At 45.8% G+C, this 22542-nt stretch overlaps 1 protein-coding gene across 1 annotated transcript; it reads left to right on the forward strand.

Moving 5' to 3' along the window:
- Positions 1-3280: 3280 nt before the first annotated feature.
- Positions 3281-22080, forward strand: FAM151A (family with sequence similarity 151 member A). The gene is made up of 6 exons (XM_044672745.1): positions 3281-3473; positions 4813-4950; positions 11478-11630; positions 12895-13054; positions 17768-17992; positions 21222-22080. Exons 1-6 carry the CDS (start codon positions 3368-3370, stop codon positions 21388-21390), a joined length of 951 nt encoding a protein of 316 aa, XP_044528680.1. The 5' UTR covers positions 3281-3367; the 3' UTR covers positions 21391-22080.
- Positions 22081-22542: the final 462 nt, after the last annotated feature.

Consider the following 22542-nt stretch of genomic DNA (forward strand, 5'->3'; position numbering starts at 1 on the left):
TTATCACCCATGCGCATGGGATTCAGTCAGGGACTCTCGCTATTTTATATGCAATCAGGGAGGATTTCCATAGGTTACATGATACACACACAATCAGGGGTTTCCATGGGTTATGAACACAAACATGATGGGCGAGTACGGGTATCAGAACCCGGGCAAGGGATCAGGCAGACTTGTATAGTCCCGGATTTGTTAGGTGATAGCATGGGAAGTAACAGTGCCCTATGAAGTAGAACCACTTTGCTTTGTTCTGGAGTTCCAGCAGGTCATTCTGTGTGTAGCAAGCTTCTGGGTGTTTCAGCGTTGCAAAGCCAGTCCTTACAACATAAGGGGGTCCCTAAAGGGGAAATCTGAGAATTTTCCACTACACTCCCACTAGGAGATGGTAACTAATTTGATCTGGACCATACACGCATTATTATGCAAACACACTTCCATATTGATCTTTGTTGTAAGAGCACTCATACAAAACCAAAATCCCCAAATAAAACCATGAAAGCACTGATGTGAAAGATAGTCTGCTTTGATCCACATCTGTCCAGCTCCTCCAGTTCTTTCTCTGGGGGTGGATAACATTCCCCATCATAAGTCTTTCAAGATTGTTCTAGATCATTGCGTTGCTGGGAGTAGCCAAGTCTTTCACAGTTGATCATCATACAGCATTGCTGTTACTGTGTATGATGTTCTCTTGGTTCTGCTTCTTTCGCTCTGCATCAGCTCATGTAGATCTTCTCAGTTCTTTCTGAAATCATCCTGCTCGTCTTTCCTTGTAGCACAAGAGTATTCCATCACCATCATATATTACATTTTGTCCAGTTGATAGACATCCCCTCAGTTTCCAACTCTTTGCCATCACAAAAAGAGCAGCTATAAATATGTTTGTACAAGAAGATCCTTTCTTCTCCCCCCCCCCCACTTTTTTTATCTCTTCAGGATACAGACCCAATCATAGTATTAGAGGATCAAAGGGTATGATCAATTTTATGGCCCTCAGAGGTGATGTAATAAAAGGAATCTTTGATGCCTTTGTCAGAAGACGTGTGGAATACCAGCTCTGCCACTTGGGCAACTTGGGAGACCGGAGTCTCTGGGCCTCAATTTCCCCTCTTTAAAATTCAGGCATTGGACTAGATGAACCAATCAATTAACAAACCTTTATTAAGGACCTACTATGTACTTGCCCCAATCCATCCTCTACTTGGTCACCAAGATGATTTTCCTAAACCCAGGTCTGTCCATGCCTATCTGCACCCACATCCCTCCATTAATAAATTCCAGAGTCTTTGTCCTGCATCCAGGATCAAATATAAAATCTCTTCTAGCTTTTAAAGCCCTTCACTACCTGGTCTTTTCCTACTTTTCTAGTCTTCCTATTCTCTCCAAGTGCTAAGGCCCAGCTACACCCATCTCCTACTTACTATTCCTCATTTAAGAGATTAATTCCATCTTCCAACTCCCTGCCCTTCTCAATTCTAACTCCAAACTCAGGGATTGCCCATTCTTTGCCTGGAATCTTCTCCCTCCCTCCACACCTGGCTTCCCTGACTTTCCTCAAGACTCAACTCACTTTCTACAGAAGGTCTTTCCTGGTCCCCCCACCCATAGAGCCTTCCCTCAGAGATGCCTTCCCATTTGCCTTGCCTATATCTTGTGTATACACAGCACCTCACACATAGTAGGTGCTTTGTGATTGTCTCGTGCTAGGTCTTCAGGATAATGAAGGATTCCTACCATCTGGCAGTGGACTTCATTCCTGGAGCAGAGGAAAGGGTCCCTATTCCCCTGCCTCCTATATCTCTCATGATCCCAAAGAGGAACTAGATGATTTTGACTTAGTTCTAGAGGGCATTACTAGATGTGTGACCCTGGGTAAGTCACTTCTTCACAGAAACATCACCTTAGAGCTGGCAGACCTCAGAGATGATGGATTTCAACACACTCATTTTACAGATCAATAAACTAAGACCAAGAAAATTCATTTGCCCAAGGTCACAGAGGGAGGAAGGAGCACAGTTGGGACTTGACCTGGGTCCTTTGATTCCTTATCTAGCACTGCTGAAGGAAGGAAGGAAGGAAGGAAGGAAGCAAGGAAGGAAGCAAGGAAGGAAAGAAGGAAGCAAGGAAGGAAAGAAGGAAGCAAGGAAGCAAGGAAGGAATATTTATGAAGGGCTTCCCATGTGCCAAGCACCTGTGCTGAACACTGAGGAGGCCCAAACAAAAGGGAAGACAATCCCCGACCTTGAGCAGCTGGCATTCTAATAGGGAAAGACAACACACCTGAGGCCTGCTGGCCAAGGAGGAAAGTCGTAAGCATGGGGAGAAGAGCCAAGAGGGACCAGATGGATACTCTTGCCAGTAGCCATGGCAGTATTGATTATATAAGTCTTGAACTGGAAAAACACTGGGCTGGAGAAGGGAAAGAAGATAACTTGGATGGGAAGTGAAGCAGAGCTAGAGCCTGCCTATATCTGGTGGAGCCAAATAAGAACCTCATCAAAGAGGAGAGTTCCAGGGAGTTCCTGGAGAGGAAGGGTTAAGTGTACAGAAATTAGTACAGTGCCTGGCACATCTTAACAAATGCTTGTTTCCTCCCTCCCTTCCTCCCTTCCTCCCTTCCTTCTTTCTTCCCTCCCTTCCTCCCTCCCTCCCTTCCTCCCTTCCTTCCTTCCTCTCTTCCTCCCTCCCTATCTTCCTTCCTTCCTTCCTTCCTGCTTTCCTTCTTTCTTCCCTCCCTCCCTTCCTCCCTTCCTCCCTTCCTCCCTCCCTCCCTTCCTCCTTCTCTCCCTCCCTTCCTTCCTTCCTACCTTCCTTCCTTCCAAAGCACACCTATGAGGTAGGGAATGAACACATTTATTCCTGCTTGATGGAGCGTGAAGTGACTTGTCCAGGGCCTCACAGCCTATGTGTTACAGAGGGTTTCTGCTTCCAAGGCCAGAGCTCTCATGGCTGCTGTCCAACACTGCCATATTAAAACTTCAGAACCCAAGGGCTGGGGAGACATTTCCACAGCTGCTAGCCACCCCTCCTTCCTATCTGCTCTGGCATTCAGGTTCCTCTGCCCACCAAGCTCCCCAGCTAAAGGGCAAGTGACCCTTTGCAGCTGCTTTTCTCCTCCTAATAGCCTGACACACTGTGGGTCAAAGGGCAGTCCTAGGGAGGGAAAGGCAAAGGGTGGGGAGTTTGGATTTTCTGCTTGACCTGAAGGAGGGCAGGAGGAGGGGCCTTCATTGTACAATCAGCCAGGCTGATGCAAAGAATTCTCTCCTGTTCATACCAAACAGCCAGGACTGAACCCCAGAAGGGACCCTATCTGGGAGGGAAGCGACACCAAGGACATTTGTGAAGCTGACTGGTGGAAGGGGGTGCCATGGCTCCAGGGAAGGCCTGGGCAGTTGCTGGAGGTGTAGGAGCAGCTTCAGTGGTTGCCATAATCCTGGCTGTCAGCCTCACCCAGAGTGGTAACTCCCAGCCAGGTAGGAGGTTCAGGCAATGGGCTCTCCCCCCCACCAAAAAGTACTCTGATTGGCTCAAATATTCTCTTCTCCCCAACATTCTCCTTCCCTTCACCCCATTTAGCAAAGTACTGCTTGATACAGGTCTCTTCCTTCCTTCCCTCTATTTCTCCTTCCTTCCTTCCTTTCTTCCCTCCCTCCCTCCCTCCCTTCTTCCTTCCTTCCTATGATGTTCTTAGAGTTAAGGGTGAGAGCCCAAGTTTTGCCTCATGGTGCCCAATAGGGGAAACCAAGTTCTGCAGTTCCTGGGGTGGGGGAGGTTCCACATCCTTTCCTCCTAGCCCCCTACCCACTGCAGCCACCTCCTCTACAGTGGTCTCAGAGCCACGTTCCATGCCACTCCAGCTGAGAACACCTTTAATGTATTTGAACCAAGTGATTCTGTGTTTTGTGATGCTTATTCCAGGTATCAGAATCCCTGGTTTGGTCTCTGGATTCTCTTCCAGCAAAGGTTCTGATAGGCTCATCAACCTTTTCCCCCTCCTCCCAAATGTCTTTCCCAGCAGAGCTCTTATTGGCTTAATTCCTCCTTCTTCCCCCTCCCAGGATGCTCAACCCATTCTTCCCCAGCAAGGTTGATTGCCTCCATTTCCCCCCCACGCTTTACCTTCCCCCTGATCCTCCCCATTGCAATCCCCCAGATTAATATCAGTAAGGCTCTAATTAGCAGTGCTCCATCCTTTTTTCTCTCCAGGATTCTGCCCAAGAGAGGCTCTGACTGTCTTCTCTCTTTTCCAGACCCTGCAAGGTTCTCATTACCTGGATTTCCTAAGATCCCCTCCCCCTTGGAAAGATCTAATTGGGTTTGCTTCCTCCTTGCCCTTCCCAAGATTTTTCTCCAAGGAGACCCAGAATCTCAGAATTGAAAGGGATTCCAGACACCACTGAGTCCAATCTCTACCTGAACACAACCCCCCTGTAATGAATGTATGACAGTCTTGGTTTGAAGACCTCCAGGGAAGGGAAAGCCTCCCCTACCTTGAAGCCCTGAGTGAGGGGGAACTTACGACTTAGACTTAGCTCTCCTCTTCCCCTTCCCAAGTTTTTCTCCCAAAAGAGACCCTCTTGATTTCCTCCTTCTCAAGAAAAGCTTACATAACCTGGACTCCCTCTCCCCAAGATTCCTCAACCCCAGTGAAGCCTCACAAGTGAATCTCCCAAAGTAAAAGTGACTTCAGGTCAAATCTAGGGCTTAGAACCCAGTCCTGAACTCCCAGATCAATGTTCCTTCTTTTTAGGGCACTAGACCAGGTTCCAGTCCATTCCCTTGATGAAGACCATGTTCTTACTCTATCCCTAGGTTGTGAAAGCTGTCGGCCAGAAGGTGACATGATGGACTACCTTCTCAGCACTGGGAACATCAGCCACAGAGACGGCCTGCTGGTCACCTGGCACCATGCTGCCAACAGCCGGAGTGAGATGGAGACAGCCCTGAGCAGTGAGGCCCCAGAACTCCTTAACCCTTGGAAGGCTGGGCAGGAGGGGGTTGGAGTGGGAAGAGAAGAGATGTGCTAGACCCCAGGAGAGCTCTGGGAGCAGCGAAGCTTCAGAGCTTCAGTCAATTCTAGGAGATCAGACTATAGGGATAGAGTCAAGGGGCTCAGGGCTCTTCGGCCCTTCTTGCCCAGTGAGTGGTTATGTCTTAATGGCCTCCAGGATCCTCTTTCCTAACCTAATTCAGGGTTCCAGTTTCTGCCTACTTCTCTCTCCCTACCAACTTTCAAGAAAGGCTCCGGCCTCATTCATTTAGAATCCAACATGCTGGAATGTTAGAACTTGGAGGGACTTTAGGAAATAGTAGAATCATAACAGACCCCAAAGCATAGGAAGTTAGGACCTTAGAAAAGAACATGTTAGAGCTTAGAATGTTAGAGCAGAGGAGATCAGAGCTAGGAAGGGCCTTAGAGGAGATCAGAACTAGGAGAGGCCTTAGAACAAGAGATGTCCGAGCTAGATGGGGCCTTAGAGCGTGGTCAGAAGTGACCATGGAATATAATCTCAAAACACTGAATACCAGAGCAGTCAGCGTGACCAGCTTCGTTTTCTTGGGTCTAGGAGGGGAATCTCACCTGATAACCAGGAGGGATGGCTCTACCATGGGTGATCAGGAGAGAAGATAACTTCTAACTGTCATAGACGAGTCATGAACTCTGGCTTAACTGGGAGAATGTTATCTCCTAATGATAAGCAGATGCTGGGGAGATTAGCCACATTCAAGTTTCATCATCTTTGCCGAGAAAGACTTGTAGCCAGACTAGAGGAAGCAAACCAGGGACCCAGAGAAGACCCAGGGAGGTCTGCCCGGTAGGAGGTCCGCCCAGCTTGGGAGACAGGAGGCCCGGCTTTGAATCTCAGCTTTTCTACTGGTTCCATCTGTGATTTTGGACAAGGCATTTCTCTTTGTGTCCCATTTTCCTCCTTTGGGGAAAAACCTGGGGTTTGGACTCTGGGCCTTTAATGATAACACGGGAACATCTTATCATTGTCTCACGGGACGGTAAATGAGATAAGAGCTTCTAGAGGGTGTGGGGTTTCCTGGGGAGATTTTCACAAGAAGGGCTGCCTCCAAGGGTAGAAGGGACCCCAGGGGCCAGCTGGTCTAAGCCATCCCTCTAGGTTAGGGGCCCTCGGCTTGAACCCGCCAGGGAGGAGGGCAGCCCCCTCTGGCCTCTCAAGGGAGCCCCTTCTGTGTTGGACAGCTCCCACTGTTGGGAAATGCTTCCTTACATTAAGCTTAGATTTCCTTCTCTGCTCTCCCCCCCTCTTTGCTCTGGGGCCAAGCTGAGGAAAGGGAATTTCTCTCCCACTTTTGACCATGTTCACCCTGAGGCTTCTCCGGGCCAGGGCAGGCTTAGGGACTGGAACTGTGGTGAGAAGACAATCTGGGCTTGTACAGGCCGACACCGTCCAATCTTAGAGAGTTACCCAGAACGCAGAGGGGGGAAATATCTTGTCCAGGGTGGCCCAGCTGCTAGATGGGAAGCAGAGCGCCCAGCTTGGAGCCCAGCTCTCTTTCCCCCCACACCAGGCCTCCTGCTCTAGGCTGAGTCTACACTGGACGGGTAGTTTCCACTCAAGGCTTCTGATCTGCTGGCCAGTCTGGGTGCTTACTCGGTGCAGTCTAGTGCCAGGTATTAGACGCTTCTGCTCGCTTCCAGCTTCTGGCCTTGATAGTCAGAGCAGTTCAAGAAGAGTAGACTGTGAGTTCTTTTAGTTCAAAGCCAAAGACTTTCATAAACTCATGAATCCTTGTTTTCATATAAGACTCCTATAACTTAAAACACACACACACACACACACACACACACACACACACACACACACACACACACACACACTTTCAGTCTTAGAATCAATACTATGCGTTGATTCCTAGGCAGAAGAGTGGTCAGGGCTGGGCAATGGGGGTTAAGTGACTTGCCCAGGGTCATACAGCTAGGAAGTACCTGAGGCCAAATTTGAACCCAGGACCTTTCTCATCTTTGGGTCTGGCTCTTAATCTCCTGAGCCACCTCGCTGTCCCCTCCTATAACTCTTTAGAGACAGTTAGGTGGCACAGTGGATAGAGTGCTGGATTTGGAGTCAGGAAGCCTGAACTTCATGAATTCAAATCCAGCCTCAGACACTAAGTAGCTGTGTGACCCTGGGCAAGTCACCATACACTGTTTGCTTCAGTTTCCTCCTCTGTTAAATGAGCTGGAGAAGGAAATGGCAAACCGCTCCAATAGTTTTGCCAAGAAAACCCCAAACGGGGTCACATAGTCAGACACGACTGAACAACAACAAATAATTCTTTGAGAAAAACAGCCTCCCTTGCCTCAGTCACATGATCAGCACCCGCTCATCCTAGAAAAACACCTTTCTCAGCTTTTTTCCCCCAGTGAGGAAAGGCTACTCTGTTCCCTCGCACAGCCTTGGAGGGCAGACTTTTTGCTCTCCGGCAGGAGCTTCTTTGCCCAGGTCCGAGGTCAGGAGGACAGAGAACAAGGTCCTCCCTCCGATGTGGCTAATACCTTTAGGCTGAATCTTTTCTTTGGCCTGAACGTCCTGGTTGCTGGGCTGAGATCTCCCCAGAAGTTTCCCAGCTCTCCAGGTGCCCCCCGATCCCTTGGATCTCTAGCTCGATGGCTCTCCCATTCCTTTTGTTCTTGGCACAAGGAATCGAGACATCCCGACCCCTAAGCTGCTCCAAAGAAGGTCTCCTGCATGGCTGTGCCACCACATTCATTTCCTGGCATTGAAGGTTTCTCTCCTCCCTTCCATCTTCTCACCTCGCCCTTTGCTGGCCCAGGACTCACAGGGGATGATGGGGTTTTGTGCCTCCTTGGATAGAGCTACTCTTAAGGCTTTCCTGATGCCGGGAGAAAGCCGGCCACATAATGGAGCTGGAGCAGGGGCAGGGGCAAGGGTTTGGGGGATGAGAGAGCCATTGCTCTGTCTGCTTCCCCATTTTAATCACGGAAGACTTAGCAAAACCTGGGCATCACCCAAGGAAGTTGCTATGGCTTCAACGCAGGCAACCAAGGGTCCTGAGGTTTCACAGTCCTCTGGCTTCTTCATTCCCAAAGCTCTTCTCTCCTCAGTAAAAGAGGGGTGGGGAAAGGCAGAGATGCCAGCGAAGCCCAGGGGTCAACAGTTACTATCTTCACAACAGCCCTGTGAGGCATAAAGGACAGATATGTTTATGCCCATTTCATAGAAGAGAAGACTGAGGTCAAAATACTTAAGTGACTTACCTACGGGATTTGAACGCAGTTCATTCTTTCCAAGCATTCTTTAGTATTCCATTTTCTTAATGGCGGCTGGTCAGTATATGACAGCAAGTTGAGGTGGGCTGGAATTTCTCCCATTTTTTCCAAATCCTTTTCCTATGACATCCATCAGTCCCAAATTGTCATCCACTGAATTGGGTCTTCCACTTCCCCACCTCCCTGGTCATGCATGGGCTGACCCAGCGTGCCTACAAGATCCTCCCTCTTCATGGCCACCTCGTAGAATCTCTAGTCCCTTCGAGGCCAGCCTTTTCTGATCTCCCCAGCTTTTCTAGGCTTCTCTCCCTCTTCCAAATGCCCTACATTTCCTGACATGGGTCCCTAGAAGAGGGTAAGCCCCCTGCGGGCAGGGGCTGTTTTTCCCTTTTGTGATTGTAAGCCTTTTTTTGTGATTGTAAGTCTTGCACTCTGGATGCATTCCTGAACTCTTTCTAAAGCATTGTAGAGAGGGCAGCTGGGTGACTCAGTGGATGAAGAGTCAGGCCTAGAGACGGGAGGTCCTGGGTTCAAATCTGGCCTCAGACACTTACTAACTGTGTGACCCTGGGCAAGTCACTTAGCCCCCATTGCCTCAGAACTCTTCTGCCTTGGAATCAATACACAGGATTGATTCTAAGGAGGAAGGTGAGAGCTAAAAATAAATAAATAAATAAATAAATAGTCCTAGAATTGAGTCAAATTGGTTAAATGGCATCGAGGTCCTGGAGGGAGCACTGCAAGAACCACAATGAACAAAGGAAAGAGAAGAGGCTTTGCAGGGTTTACTAGGAGACAAATCTTCCTGAGAGAGCCACGTTCTAGGTCCCCACCCCCGCCTGTCTAAGCCCCTGAGTCTAGGGGCACATCCCCCACCCCCTTGGCTAACCAAAGAGGCTGGTTTCTACAGCTTGAACATCCTGTGTTCTGCATTAGATGCACCATGGTGTGGGGCAAAGTGGGCTGCTCTTGGACTCATGAGAGACTTGGGTTCTAGTTCCGACTAGCACTTACTAGCTATGTAAAATGACAAGCCAATCTGTTAGCTTTTGTGATCAGTTTTCTCATCTGTAACATTGGGCATGCACGGTAGAGCCTCTTCCTCCCAGGATTATTGTGAGACTCAGAAGAATCACACAGAAGATCTTAGAGACCTCAGAGGCCATCTAGTCCAACCCATCCTAGACCATTAATCAGTGACCCCCTGCTACGTCCTCCACAAGAGGCTACCATCCAGCCTCCACTCCAAGATGAGCTCACTTCCTTCCACTCTGGGACTTTCCCGAATTGGCAGAAAGTTCCTTCTGCCCTGAAGTCTCTCTGTAGCTTCCCTGAACTGCTGCTGATTCTGCCCACTGGGGCGAAACAGAGTGAGGCTGACCCCTCTTCTATCTAGTGGCCCTTCGCAGATTTGAATGCAGCTGGATCTTCTCTCCTCCAGGCTAAACATCCCTCAACCCTTCAGCGGATCCTCACATGGCATGGATTCAAGACCCCTAAGAGGGACTGGGATGAGTGAGAGAGCGTGCTAGCCTTGTAGTCGGGAAGCCCTGGGTTCAAATCCCACCTTTGGCTCTTAACTATGTAACACCAAGCAAGTTATTTAATAGCTAACCTAGAGAGAGGTTTAGGCTTTACAGAGCACTTTTGCATGGCTTATCTCATTTGCTCCTCATCTCAACCCTGAGAAGTAGCTTCTATGATTATTCTATGATTATCCATAACCTCTTTTATTTTTTAGCCCTTACCTTCTGTCTTAGAACCAATACTATAAAATGACTCCAAAGCAGAAGTGCAAAAAGGGATAAGCAATAGGGATTAAGCCTAGGATCACACAGCTAGAAAGTGGTTGAGGTCAGATTTGAACCCAGGACCTCCCATTTACAGGCTTGGCTCTAGCCACTGAGCCATCTAGCTGCCCCTATCCATAACTTCTTATAACAACTCCTCTGGGCCTCAGTTTTCTCCTCTGTAAGATGAAGGGTTTGGGCTGGATGACCACTAAGATCCCTTCTAGCTCTTGCCACCGGAGCTCCTCTTTGGGGCTCAGTGTTCTCATCTGTAAAATAAGAGAGAAGATGCCCTCTACAAGTCCCTTCTAGTCCTAAATCCACTGATGTTTTTGAGACCATGTCCTAGAGTGATCTAATTTTTTTTTAACCATCGATGGCTTAGAATGAGACCAAGTCGATGGTGTATTCAATGAAGGGTTCTTTTACTGTCGTTTTTCAGTCATATCAGACTCTTTATGGACCCATTTGGGGATTTCTTGGCAAAGATAATAGAGTGTTTTACCATTTCCTTCTCCAGCTCATTTTATAAATGAAGAAACTGAAGCAAACAAGGTGAAGTGACTTGTCCAGGGTGACAAAGCTAGAAAGTATCTGAGGCCAGATTTGAACTCAGGAAGATGAGTCTTCCTGACTGTAGGCCCAGAGCTCTAACCACTTGTGCTGCTTAGCTGCCCCTAAATTCATTCTTAAAGAGCCCCTAAAGCTAAAATTCAGAGCCAGAGATAGGCCAGTCATGTGTAGCAATAGTCCCTTCAGCCTAGAAGAACAAACCTTAAAAACTGGGCTTAAGTGCAAACCATACAAATGAGGAATTAAACTCAAAGATCTCAAAGGTCCCTTTATACTCCCAAATCCCATGAGTCCTAGGATCCTATGGCTGAAAAATGTGACTCAATCATGGTCTCGGTTCTTGAATCCCGTAATTTTCAGGTTTTCTGCTTCCAGGATTCTAGAATTCTAAGATCTGCTCTCTTTAATTGGAATGTCTCAGGTGTCTTGTTTCTAAGAGTGTGATTTTTTTTAATCCATGCCTTCCTGTGTAACACATACCCCTTCCATATAGCACCTCCTCAATAAAATATGTTTGTTCAATGTTGGATTTTCATGGGGATTCCCTAGAGGCAATAACTGTGTCCTGGCTGTTAGTCTCAGAGAGAAGAATGCTATGGTGGCTTAGAATTTTAGATTAGGGCAGAGGAATGGGTGGAACCAAGCAGATCTTTGTGGGAGCAACAGAACCCCTTAAATCCCACTCTAGAGGTACCCACACATTATGCCCAGGTATAGGACTAGTCATCTATCCCCCATTTCAGAAGGTCCCCCTAATCAAGAGAGTATTTGGGATTTGGGGGCGGGGATGAATGGAGAGGGGGAGCTGTGCCTCTCCCTGATACTCTTTCTCTCTCTTCCCCCTTGGGACCTAGGCGATGTCATGGTACTGGAAGCAGATGTCAATGTGGAAGGGCTGAACACAGCCAATGAGACAGGGATCCCAATCATGGCCCACCCCCCTGCCATCTACAGTGACAACACCTTGGAACAGTGGCTGGACGCCGTATTGAACAGATCCAGAAAAGGTAACAACTGCTCTGGCCTCTTAACACAATGCCTGGCACATAGTAGGTGTTAATAAATGTTGACTGATGGATTGATTGCTCCCAGACCTTCATGTGGTCCACTAGAAAGAGGCTGGCTGAGAAGCCAGAAATTCTGGGTGCTTCATAAGATGGTAAAAGACAATTGGAAGGAGCCTTAGGAATTATGGAGACTATAACCTTCTCGTTCTACAGATGAGGAAAATTGAAGTCCAGAGATATTATAGGACTTGTCTAAGGCAAATGAAAATTGCAGCTTTTCCATGATATGATATTTTATTCTTGATTCTCTCTTTAACTTTCTATATGGGCTCAGGCCTCCCTAAGAATGTATTCCTTCATCTTTAAAATGGGGATAGCACCCCCAAAAGAGAGAATCTAGTGAAAGTTATTTGTAAGTCAGAAAACACAGTACCAGGAGTTATCGGCAACCTACAGGTAAAAAGACCTCCATATAATAAAACCTTCCTTAACCCACAAAGATAACAAAACTACCACAGTGAATACAAAATGTCAGAAGGAGGGGCCCTCAGGGCAGGAAATGTCAGGGCTGGGAGGGACCAAAGAAGAGGGAATATCAGGGCTGGGAGGGGTCTGGGAACAGAGATCTTAGAGCAGTGATGGTGAACCTTTTAGCAAATGTGTGCTGTGCCACGCCCCTCTTGAGATCTAGTGTTGTGCCTCCCCCCAGAGATCCCATGCCCTTTGGTCAGTGCTGCCCACCCCTCAGCTCCTTACCCCAGATAGGGAAGGAAGCGGAAGTGCTTTCATCGAGCTGCTGGGCAAAGGGAAAGGTGAACTGAGAAAATGTCCTCAGTGTGGTGGAGATGGGAAAAGGAGCAGCTTTCCTGAGTCCCTCTCCCTTTCTCTCTGGTGGGTGAAGGCTTGTGTGCCCACAGAGAGAGTCTGTGTGCCCTTTATGGCATGTGTGCCATCATGGCCCTAAAGTGTCAAAGCTACATTTATGTAGTACTTTAAGGTATATAAAGCACTTTCCCTATGTTACCTTGTTGCATCTTCACCATGACGCAGTGAAATCACTGCTACAAGTATTGTTATACCCATTTTACAAACAAGGAAACTGAGACTCCAAGAGTGGCTTGCCCTTGGTCATACACTTAGTGTCAGAAAAGGAATTTGAACTCAACTCCTCCTAGATTCCCAGTCCAGGTTTCCCTCTAGTGCTTAACTCTCTAGTTTAGAACATTTAAAGTTCTCTAACCACCACCACCCCATTCTTTGCCAGGCATCAAATTAGATTTCAAGAACATCAAAGCAGTTGGTCCCTCTTTGGATCTCTTGAGGAACCAGACAGCAGAAGGGAGAATCCAGAGGCCCGTGTGGATCAATGCCGATATCCTAGATGGCCCCAACGTCCCCATCCCAGTTGCTGTCAATGCCACACAGTGAGTCAATGGTTCCTCTCCTCTCTAAATGAAACAAGAACACTGACTGAATCTACGGGCCCTTACCCGACCACCCCTACTCTGGGCTATCCACCCACTGGCACAGATACATGTGGAAGGTTAAAAGAGAATAGGAGCGTTTAGGTACAGATTCTACCTTCTTTTGTGAAGAACATGCCCAGCCCCCCTTTCTGTGCTCTCTTCCCTCTTTAGAGGATAAGGACTGTTAAATTTTTGTTTGTATTTGTGCCTCTAGTGCTTAGCACAGACTCTGACACAAAAATGTTCAATAGATGTTCTGTCTATATCCATCTGTCTATCCATACATCCCTCTACCTATCTAGCTGTCTATTCATCTATCTATATATCTGTCCATCTATTCATACATCTCCCCATCTAACTGTCAGCCTATCTATAGCTGTCTGTCTATTCATCCGTCCATCCATTTGTCTATCCTTCTCTCTCTTTCTCTCTCTCTCTCTCCCTCTCTCTCTCTTTCTCTCTCTCATCTCTCCCTCCCTCCCTCCCTCCCTCTCTCTCTCTCTGTCTGTCTCTCTCTCTGTCTCTCTCTTTCTCTCTCTCTGTCTTTCTATCCATCCATCTATCTATTAGAGGCATAGAGATTTAATTTAATTTATTTCAGTTCAATTCAACATAGATTTATTAAGTGCCTGTTGTATGCAAAGCACAGTAAATAGATACAAAGACAGAACTGAAGGAGTCTCTTCCCACATTGAACTTCTAGTCTCTGTGGGAAGGAATTTGGGTTGATGGGGAGAGACATGAGACAAACACAGGTAAGCAAATACAAAATAATGTGAGGAGGGAGAGAGCTGGAAAAAATTGGGTCAATGCAACTGCTTGTCTTAATGTCAGATACAAGACTGAGGGATCATATAATCATAGAATTTAGGGATTTAAAGCTGGTCAGGACCATTGTCATCATTTAGTCCTCCTCCCTTGACATAACAAAGCAGGAAACTGAGGCCCAGAAGGGTTAAGAAGCCAGTGTGAGGTTATATATCACATCGAAAGGAAGTAGAAGTGATAAGATTTGAACTCAGACCCTCTCCTGGTCCAAATAAAATGCTTTTTCCAAACTCCCCTAACCTCCCATGATCCAAATTCAATTCAACAGGGATTTACTTAATTAGTCCCTACTGTGTGCCAGGCACTATGCTAGGCACTAAGCCCAAAGATAAAAATCAAATATTTCTTGCTCTCAAGGAGTTTACATTCTATCAGAGTAAAGTAAGCAGTAAAGTGAAATAAACATTGATTCTGAAGTCAGAAGATCTGAGTTCAAATCCTTTGTCTGATGGTTAACTCCCTGTGTGATCTTGAAAAAGTCACTTAACTCTCTCAGAGTGTCAGTTTCCTTATCTGTACATGATAGAAGATTGGAGTACGTGACCTTCCATGACACATGGAAAAGTCTCTTCTCAAAGTACAGTCTGATTTCCCTCCCAGAAGACAAGGGGCCTCAGAGATGTCTTTCCAATTCTCTTATGCTATCAGAGTGAATGAAATGTTCCTTTTAAAAATGGTAGAAGGGCTTTCCAAGTAAAGGAAAGACATTTTAGGAAGGTTTGAATCTGTGCAAATTAAAGAGGAAAAAGACCTGAAAAAAGATGTCAGGAAGTCAGAGGAGAAAAAAGACAATGGAACCATCCGGGCTAAATAATGTATCTGAGGCTCTTTGAGTCTGAAGTGGGAGGAGAGGTGGAAGCTCCAAGGAGGGATCATCAAGAAAGATGAAATGGATTCCCAAAAGTCATCAAGAGAGAGATCAGAGAGACAAGAGGTCCTAGTTCAAATGTGGCCTCAGACACTTCCCAGCTGTGTGACCCTGGGCAAGTCACTTAACCTCCATTGCCTACCCTTACCACTCTTCTGCCTTGGAGCCAACACACAGTATTGACTCCAAGACAGTGAGGGTTTAAAAGAGAGAGAGAGAGAAAAAGAGAGAGAGAGAGAGAGAGAGAGAGAGAGAGAGAGAGAGAGAGAGAGAGAGAGAGAGAGAGAGAGAGACATCAGAGGAAGAGAACAAGGAGGGCAACCTACTGGTGAATGGCAAGTGGACAACAAAGAGGTCTAGCAGCCTCCCAGAGAATGTATGTGAGAGATGAAGAGGAACATCTGAAGCTTGACCCAAGACCTGTCAGCTACTCCTCATTTCAGTGACTCACCTGAGCATATAAAAGATGGTGCCAAGAAGGAACCTGAAAAGCTAAAGGTGATGGTCAAAACTGAGAAGACCTGTAGTTCCATCAGCCATTATAAGGCAAGAGCTTCAGAAGAGGCAGATCTGGAAATGTCCTGCTGGCTAAGATGCTATCTGAGGAGGGATTCAGATTTTTGGACCAAAATGTAAAATACAAGAATGATGGACTCGTGGCCAGGGATGGGATACCTGTAACAAGGCCTGGGAAGAATACATTGTTTCCCTGGAGTTTAAACACAATCAGACTCACTCAATCAATTAACAAACATTTGTTAAGTACTTGTCATGTGCCAAGGACAATGCTAAGTGCTCAAAACATTCCACTGAGCACCTACTATGTGCCAAATACTAGAATACAAATATAAAAAAGTGGAGGGGAAATCACCACTCGCAGGAAGCTTGTTCTCAATCAGGACAGATAACAAGTTTGATAAATGTTTGCTGATTAATATGTTTAATTGTTACATTGAATTGATCTATGCAATTACATGGATACATACAATTATGTTGATATATGAATAAATATATACAGAATAACTAGGAAATAAATACAAAGTAATTGAATCCGTGGTGATTAGGCAGGGAGGAAACCAGCATTTGGAGGGATCAGGAAAGGCAGAAGATAGATGGGCCAGCAGACAGGAAAGAGTGCATTCCCACTTGGAGGTGGAGGGTGGGAAGGACCATTAGGACAAAGGAAAAGAGAGAAAATATAAAAAAATATAAAAGATAGAAGAATCATGTGTGAGAAAGAGAGACACCAATTTAGTTGTAGAGTGGAAGAAAGAAAGTAATATAGAGTGAGGACAAAACTGTATATTGAGACCAAGCTGTGAAGGACTTTAAACAGTTAATCAACAAGCATTTATTATGTGCCAAGTACTGTGTTAAGATGGGGATACAAAGAAAGTCTCTCAAAAAGTTCCCAATCCCAAAGTTAAAAATCAAAAAGAGAATATTTGATTGTGAAGGCAACAGGGAGCTACAGCAGTTTATTAATACAAGAGTGACATCATCAGGTCTGCACTTAAACAGAATCACTTTGGTGACTTTATCTACTCTGAAGTGAAGGCAAGAGGAGTTCAATCAAGTCAAAATACATTTGCTAAGTGTTTACTGTGTATATAAATTGAGGCAGAAAAAAGACTGTCCCTACCTCAAGGAGCTTACATTCAAATGGGGGAAACATAAAAAAAGAAACTGAGAAAGAGGGGTGGGTGACCAGAAGAAGTGGGTCACAGTGGAGGGGGGAAAGCCCAGAAAGTCAAGAGTAGGGCCCAAAGAGAAGTGGTATGTCCCAGTTCACCTGCGGGCTGTTCCTTAAAATGGCAGTTGCAGGGGGAAATGACCATTCCCAGGAAGGGGTCAGGAGCAAGGGTTGAGGGCAGGATCTGCCAGGGTAAGAAGGCTGCTGGTGGGGGAAAAAAGCAAACAACTTTTCTTGCATTAAAATGCAAGAGAAAGTCGCCCTTTCCTCTCTCATTCTTTAAGGGCCAGACTTTCCCAGGATTGAATCTGAACTTGACTTGAGGGCAGACCCAGGGGTCCTTGGAATGGGGTTAATTGATTGATGACTCAGACTGACTCCATTCCAAGTAAACAAGCTTCATTATAAGAGAAGTTGGGAATAATATCTGTTGGCCAAATCACAGCACCTGTCAATACAGTGGGTAGAGTGTTGCACTCAGAGTCGGGGAGGTCTGAGTTCAAATCCTACCTCAGCTATTTGCTAGTTATGTGGCCCTGGGCAAGTCACTTATACCTTATATTTGCCTCAGTTTCCTCAACTATAAAATGGGGCTAATAATAACACCTGCCTCCCAGGGTTGTGAGAATAAAATAAAATTTGTAAAGCTTTCTGCAGATCTTAAAGTGTTTTAAAGCAATCATAAATGTTTTAAATAAAAATGTTTATAAATGTTTTCATGCATTTACAAATGCTAACTATTATTGTTGATTTGGGAAGATCATATATTTTTATTTACACTCTGGTCAGTAGTTGGTTGTTGAATGTTGGATATGTTGATTTGGGAGTAATAATACTAACTAGAGTTTACATCACAATCTAAGGTTTGCAGAGCACTTTACACACAATATCTCATGTGATTATCACTGCAGCCCTGTGAGGTAGGTTCTATTATTATCCCCACTTTACACATGGGGAAGTCTTAGAGTGACTTGCTCAAGGTCTCACAGCTAGTAAGTATCTGAAGCACAATTTGAACTCGGGATTTTCTGACTCCAAGTCCAACACTATCTGCTGCAAACACACAAGCTTTGATGGAATAACTAAGAGGATGGAGAGAGGACAAAGCCTTGGAAAATGCCTGGGTATGGGGGCTCTGCTGCTGCTGCAGAGCAATGTGGCAGGATGTTGCAGAGAGGTCAAAAAGAACGAGGACTCAGAGTACTATTATAACAGAAAGATCCAAAGCTCAGGGAAAGTTAAAGTCTTGCCCAGGGGTTTATCTGCTTCTCTTTCTCTCTAGGTTCTTGACTCTGGTCCAAGAAAAGTACCCCAAAGCCACCCTGTCTCTGGGCTGGACCACCCTCTACATCTCCCACCTTCCCAACAGAACCTATACCCAAGCCATGATTGAGAAGATGCACCAGCTGGTGGCCGCCCTGCCACAGAAGGTGACCTTCCCAGTGAGAGCTGTCATGGCAAGAGCCGCCTGGCCTCATTTTAGCTGGCTCCTGAGTCAGTCTGAGAGGTGAGAGGGGAATGCCATCTAAGAGCACCAAGATCAATCAGTTCTTCAATAAGGTGGTTCAGGGGATAGAGAATCAGGCCAGAAGATGGGAGGTCCTGGGTTCAAATCTTGCCTCAGATACTTCCTACCTGTGTGACCCTGGGCAAGTCACTTGACCCCCTTTGCCTAGCTCTTATCACTCTTCTGCCTTGGAGCCAATACGTGGTATTAATTAATTCTAAAACGGAAGGTGAGGGTTATTAAAAAGTAAAAATAATAAACATGTATTAAGTACCTACTATGTGCCAGGCACTGAGCACTGGGGACATGAGGAAGTAGGGAGGAAGGAAAAAGAAAAGAAGAAAAGTTGGGGAGGAAGGAAGGAAAGACTAAGCCCTAAGCAGTGAGGACACAGAGAAAGAACAGAACTGACAGTTCCTGGCACAACCAGGTGAGGCAGCAGAGCTGGCCCTGACGGTCTGCACTGCATTTCCACTGCTGGCCCATAGGGACACTGTGTAGCTTGGCGTGTAAAGAATTGGCAGTGTTGGCTGTCAGAAGTGAATAAGAGGCAGCTGGGTAGCTCAGTGGGTTGAGAGTCAAGCCTAGAGACGGGAGGTCCTGGGTTCAAATCCGGCCTCAGATGCTTCCCAGCTGTGTGACCCTGGGCAAGTCATTTGATGACCATTGCCTACCCTTACCACTCTTCCACCAAGGAGCCAATACACAGAAGTTAAGGGTTTAAAAAAAAAAAAAAAAAAGAAGAAGAAGTGAATGAGGTGCCTCTTGGTATATCAGGTGTTTGCAAGGAGAGAGGCTGATCCAGGCGCACAGCGACATCCTCTGAACTCCTTAGAAAACTCCCCTGGCAGGAAGAGTATCTGTGAGCTGCTCCTTTTGGCTCATGGAAAGGCAGCCAGGATAGATCTGTGCCCCTTTCTGCCTCGGGCATCTGGAAAACATCTCTGGCCAAGTACCTGGCTGACGGCTCACAGACAGCATTTTGAGAGCAGCAGGGAATAGCAGATAAAGATCTGGCTTGAGCCTGGGTTCAAGTCTAACCCCTGACTAGAAATAATAATGCATAGTAAAAGTGAAACTATACAGGTGAAAGGCTTTAAATAGTCAACAAAGATTTATTAAGTGCCTATTACATTCCAGGCACTGTGCTCAGATGGAGAGGCAAAGGAAGGCTCTCAAGGACCTCACAGTTAAAAGCAAAATGGAATTTATATTTGACCCTAGAGTCAATAGGGAGCCACTGCAGATTATTGAATAGAGGACTTCTATGGTCAGATCAGCTGCTGCTGCTGCTGCTGCTATGACCAGCATTTATATAGTTCCTTAAGGTTTGCAAATGACTTTACAAATATCCCTTTTGATCTTCACAGCAACCCTGGGAGGTATTCTAGGCATTATTCCCTTTATTTTTTGCATGAGGAAACTGAGACTCAGAGTTATCCTCCTATTGGCACATGGCTAATAAATGTCAAAGTAGTTGGGATTCAAACCCAGATCTCCCTTGACTCCAAGGCCGTTATACTTTCTAGTGTATCACACTGACCCCATGGCCACTGAGGGAAGATAGACAACCCAGGGCACAGCACATTGAATGGAGAATCAGGAAAAGGGAGTTGAAGGCTCAGCTATACCACTTATTAGCTGTGTGACTTTGAGCAAGCCAGATGGGTCCCTGGCCTAATTTTTTGTTGTTCAGTCATCTGTCATATTCAATTCTCTGTGACCCTATTTGGAGTCTTCCTGGCAAAGATACTAGAGTCGCTTGCCACTTCTTTTTCCAGTTCATTTTACTGATGAGTAAACTGAGGCAAACAGGGTTAAAGGACTTGCCTAGGGTTACACAGCTGGTAAGTATCCAAGGTCAAATTTGAGCTCATGAAGTTGAGTCTTCCTGATTCCAATCCTAGTGCTCTATCCACTGTGCCACTTAGCTACCCTACAAGGACCAAGAGCCAAATCCAGAAGCCCAGGCTAAAGAGAGGATCCTTATCCAAGTCAGAGAGAATAGAAGAGAGACTTCTTTGGCTTTGCACACCCATAATTTCTCTTGTTTGTACATAAATTTACACAGACAAGGCACCTTCCCGTGCTTTGGATCCTTTGCGAGATTGGCAGACCCAGGGTTATTGCACCCATTTTACAGAGGAGGAAAAACTGAGATTCAGAGAAGTAAAAAGACCTGCCGCCCATGGTTACCCAGCTCCACTAGAGATGGGCCTCAGGCCCGGCTCTTCTTACCATGAATCCAACATCCTTTCTCCACTGGCCTGGTCACCAAGAGTTGAACTGAACATCCTTGAAAATCTTCAGCTATTACTTTAAGATCTGTTAGAAGATTCCCTGAGCTTGGCCTCAAGAGAGGTGGCTTCTAATCTCAGCTCTGCCATCTTATAGTGGTGACTTTGGGGCATTCACTGCCTCCTCTGAGTTTCAGTTGTCTGTCAAATGTGACTCTCTTTACCACCCAGAACAGTTGCAAGGAAAATGTTTTGTAAACTGGACAATGCCTTATGAATGTAAACTGTTATGGTTACTGTCCAAATTCTACCCATCTTCAAAGCCATGTAGTCTTCCCCATTGAAATACATGAAGTCTCCCCCAATCCCTGCCTTGCTCCCAACCTACGGAGATCTCTCTTCTTGGGCATCCATGGTTCTTTAAAAGAATGTTGAATGAATGCCTTAATTTCTGAATATATCCCCTTTCCTCCCCACACAGCAAACACTCTCTTGTAACCAAGAAGAAAAAGAAAAAGAAGGGAAGAAAGCTACTCCAGCCAAATTAACCAACATGTTGAATGAGTCTGATAATATATGCAGGGCTCTGCCCCCATATTCCCCCGCCAAAGAAGGGAAGGAGATTCATTTTTTCATTTCTACCTCTTACTTTGCAATTAATTAATTACTAGGCAGGTAAAAGGGATAAGCCCAGCTGGGGAAGCTGAGAGAGGCAGCCTGAGGTATAATGGAAGGAGTTCTGGTTCTGCCATTTACTAGCTATGTATGCCTTATCAAGTCTCTTTCCAAGCTTAAGTTTCCTCATCTGTAAAATGGGGATGATTGTACTTCCTCTCCCAGCATTGCTAGCTGAGGCCAGAAATGTGAGCTGTCCACTTCAGCACTCCCCAACCCGAGACCGCGTTCCTGGGAAGTTCTGCCAGCTGAGTCCCTTTGGTGTGGGCTTCTGGTGAGAAGGCTCTCTGGTTGATGTAGCTCTCTCTTGGCCCCAGGTTCAGCCTGACTCTGTGGCAGGGTGCCTCGGACCCCGTGACGATAGATGACCTTCTTTACATACGGAACCACAGTGCCACACACCAAATCTACTATGACCTTTTTGAGCCCATCCTGTCTCAGTTCAAGCAGCTTGTCCAAAAGAAGTCTGGTCCATCCAGAGGCTGATCTGGAAAGAGCAAAGGTTGGAGAAGAGTGAGTATGTTCAGCCCATCACAAAGCAGGGGGATTCTCCAGGAAAATCAGGACATTACTGAACTTCAGAGCTAGAAGAGACTTCAGTGACATTGTCTGATACGTCCCGGCACAAAAACCCCTTTTCCAGAGACCCTGCTGAAGAGTTAACAGTTCATTCTTTCTCCTTTCTATATATCCTGTATCTACTTAGTCATTGACTTGTTTTCTCCCCCATTAAAGTGTAAGCTCCTTGAGGGCAGGAATTATTTTTGCCTCTCCTTGTAGCCCTGGCACTTAGCACAGTGCCTGGCACACAGTGAGCACTTAATAAATATTTTTTGACTGATTGAGTGACTTTTCTTGATGTCACTGATAATTAGAAAATTATTCCTTACAGAAATCCTAACAACCCTCGAAAAATACATTTCCTCCCCTCTCCACCACCACTACCTCTTTGCTTCCAGGTAGAATGTGGATTCTACCCTCCAGGACTAAGCAGAACCAGTTTAATCCCTTTACAAAACTCCAATTACTTGAACACAGCCATTCCTGAGTCTTCTCTTCTTCAGACTAAACTTCCCCCATTTCTTTCTATTAACCCTTATTTGGCTCGCTCCCCAGGCCTTTCTTTTTCCATTTTTCATTTCATTTCATTTTCAGCTGTAAATCTTCTCCACTTCCTTTCCTCATTGAGAAAGCAAGAATAGCAAAACCTGTTACAAACATGTAAACAAAACAAATAACAAATTAACCATGTCAAAATACATATGTAATAATAATAATAATAAAATAGCTAACATTTATGTGGTATTTACTGTGCGCCAAGCAATTATTATTCCTTTTGATCCTCAAAACAACCTTGGGACGTAAATGCTATTATTATCCTCATTTTACAGATGAGGAAACTGAGGCAAACAGCATTAAGTGACTTGCCCAAAGGGTTGCACAGCTAGCAAGTATCTGAAGCTGGATTTGAACCCACGTCTTCCTGACTCTGGGCCTGACACTCTATCCACTACATTACCTAGCTGCCCATATTTTGACATGGCATATATATATATATATGCATATATGATATACATATATAGTGTGTATGTATAAATATACATATTTACACACACTCTGAATCTTTTATCTAGAGCA

This window comes from Gracilinanus agilis, chromosome 4 (assembly GCF_016433145.1).
Source record: "Gracilinanus agilis isolate LMUSP501 chromosome 4, AgileGrace, whole genome shotgun sequence".
Taxonomy (NCBI): Eukaryota; Metazoa; Chordata; class Mammalia; order Didelphimorphia; family Didelphidae; genus Gracilinanus; species Gracilinanus agilis.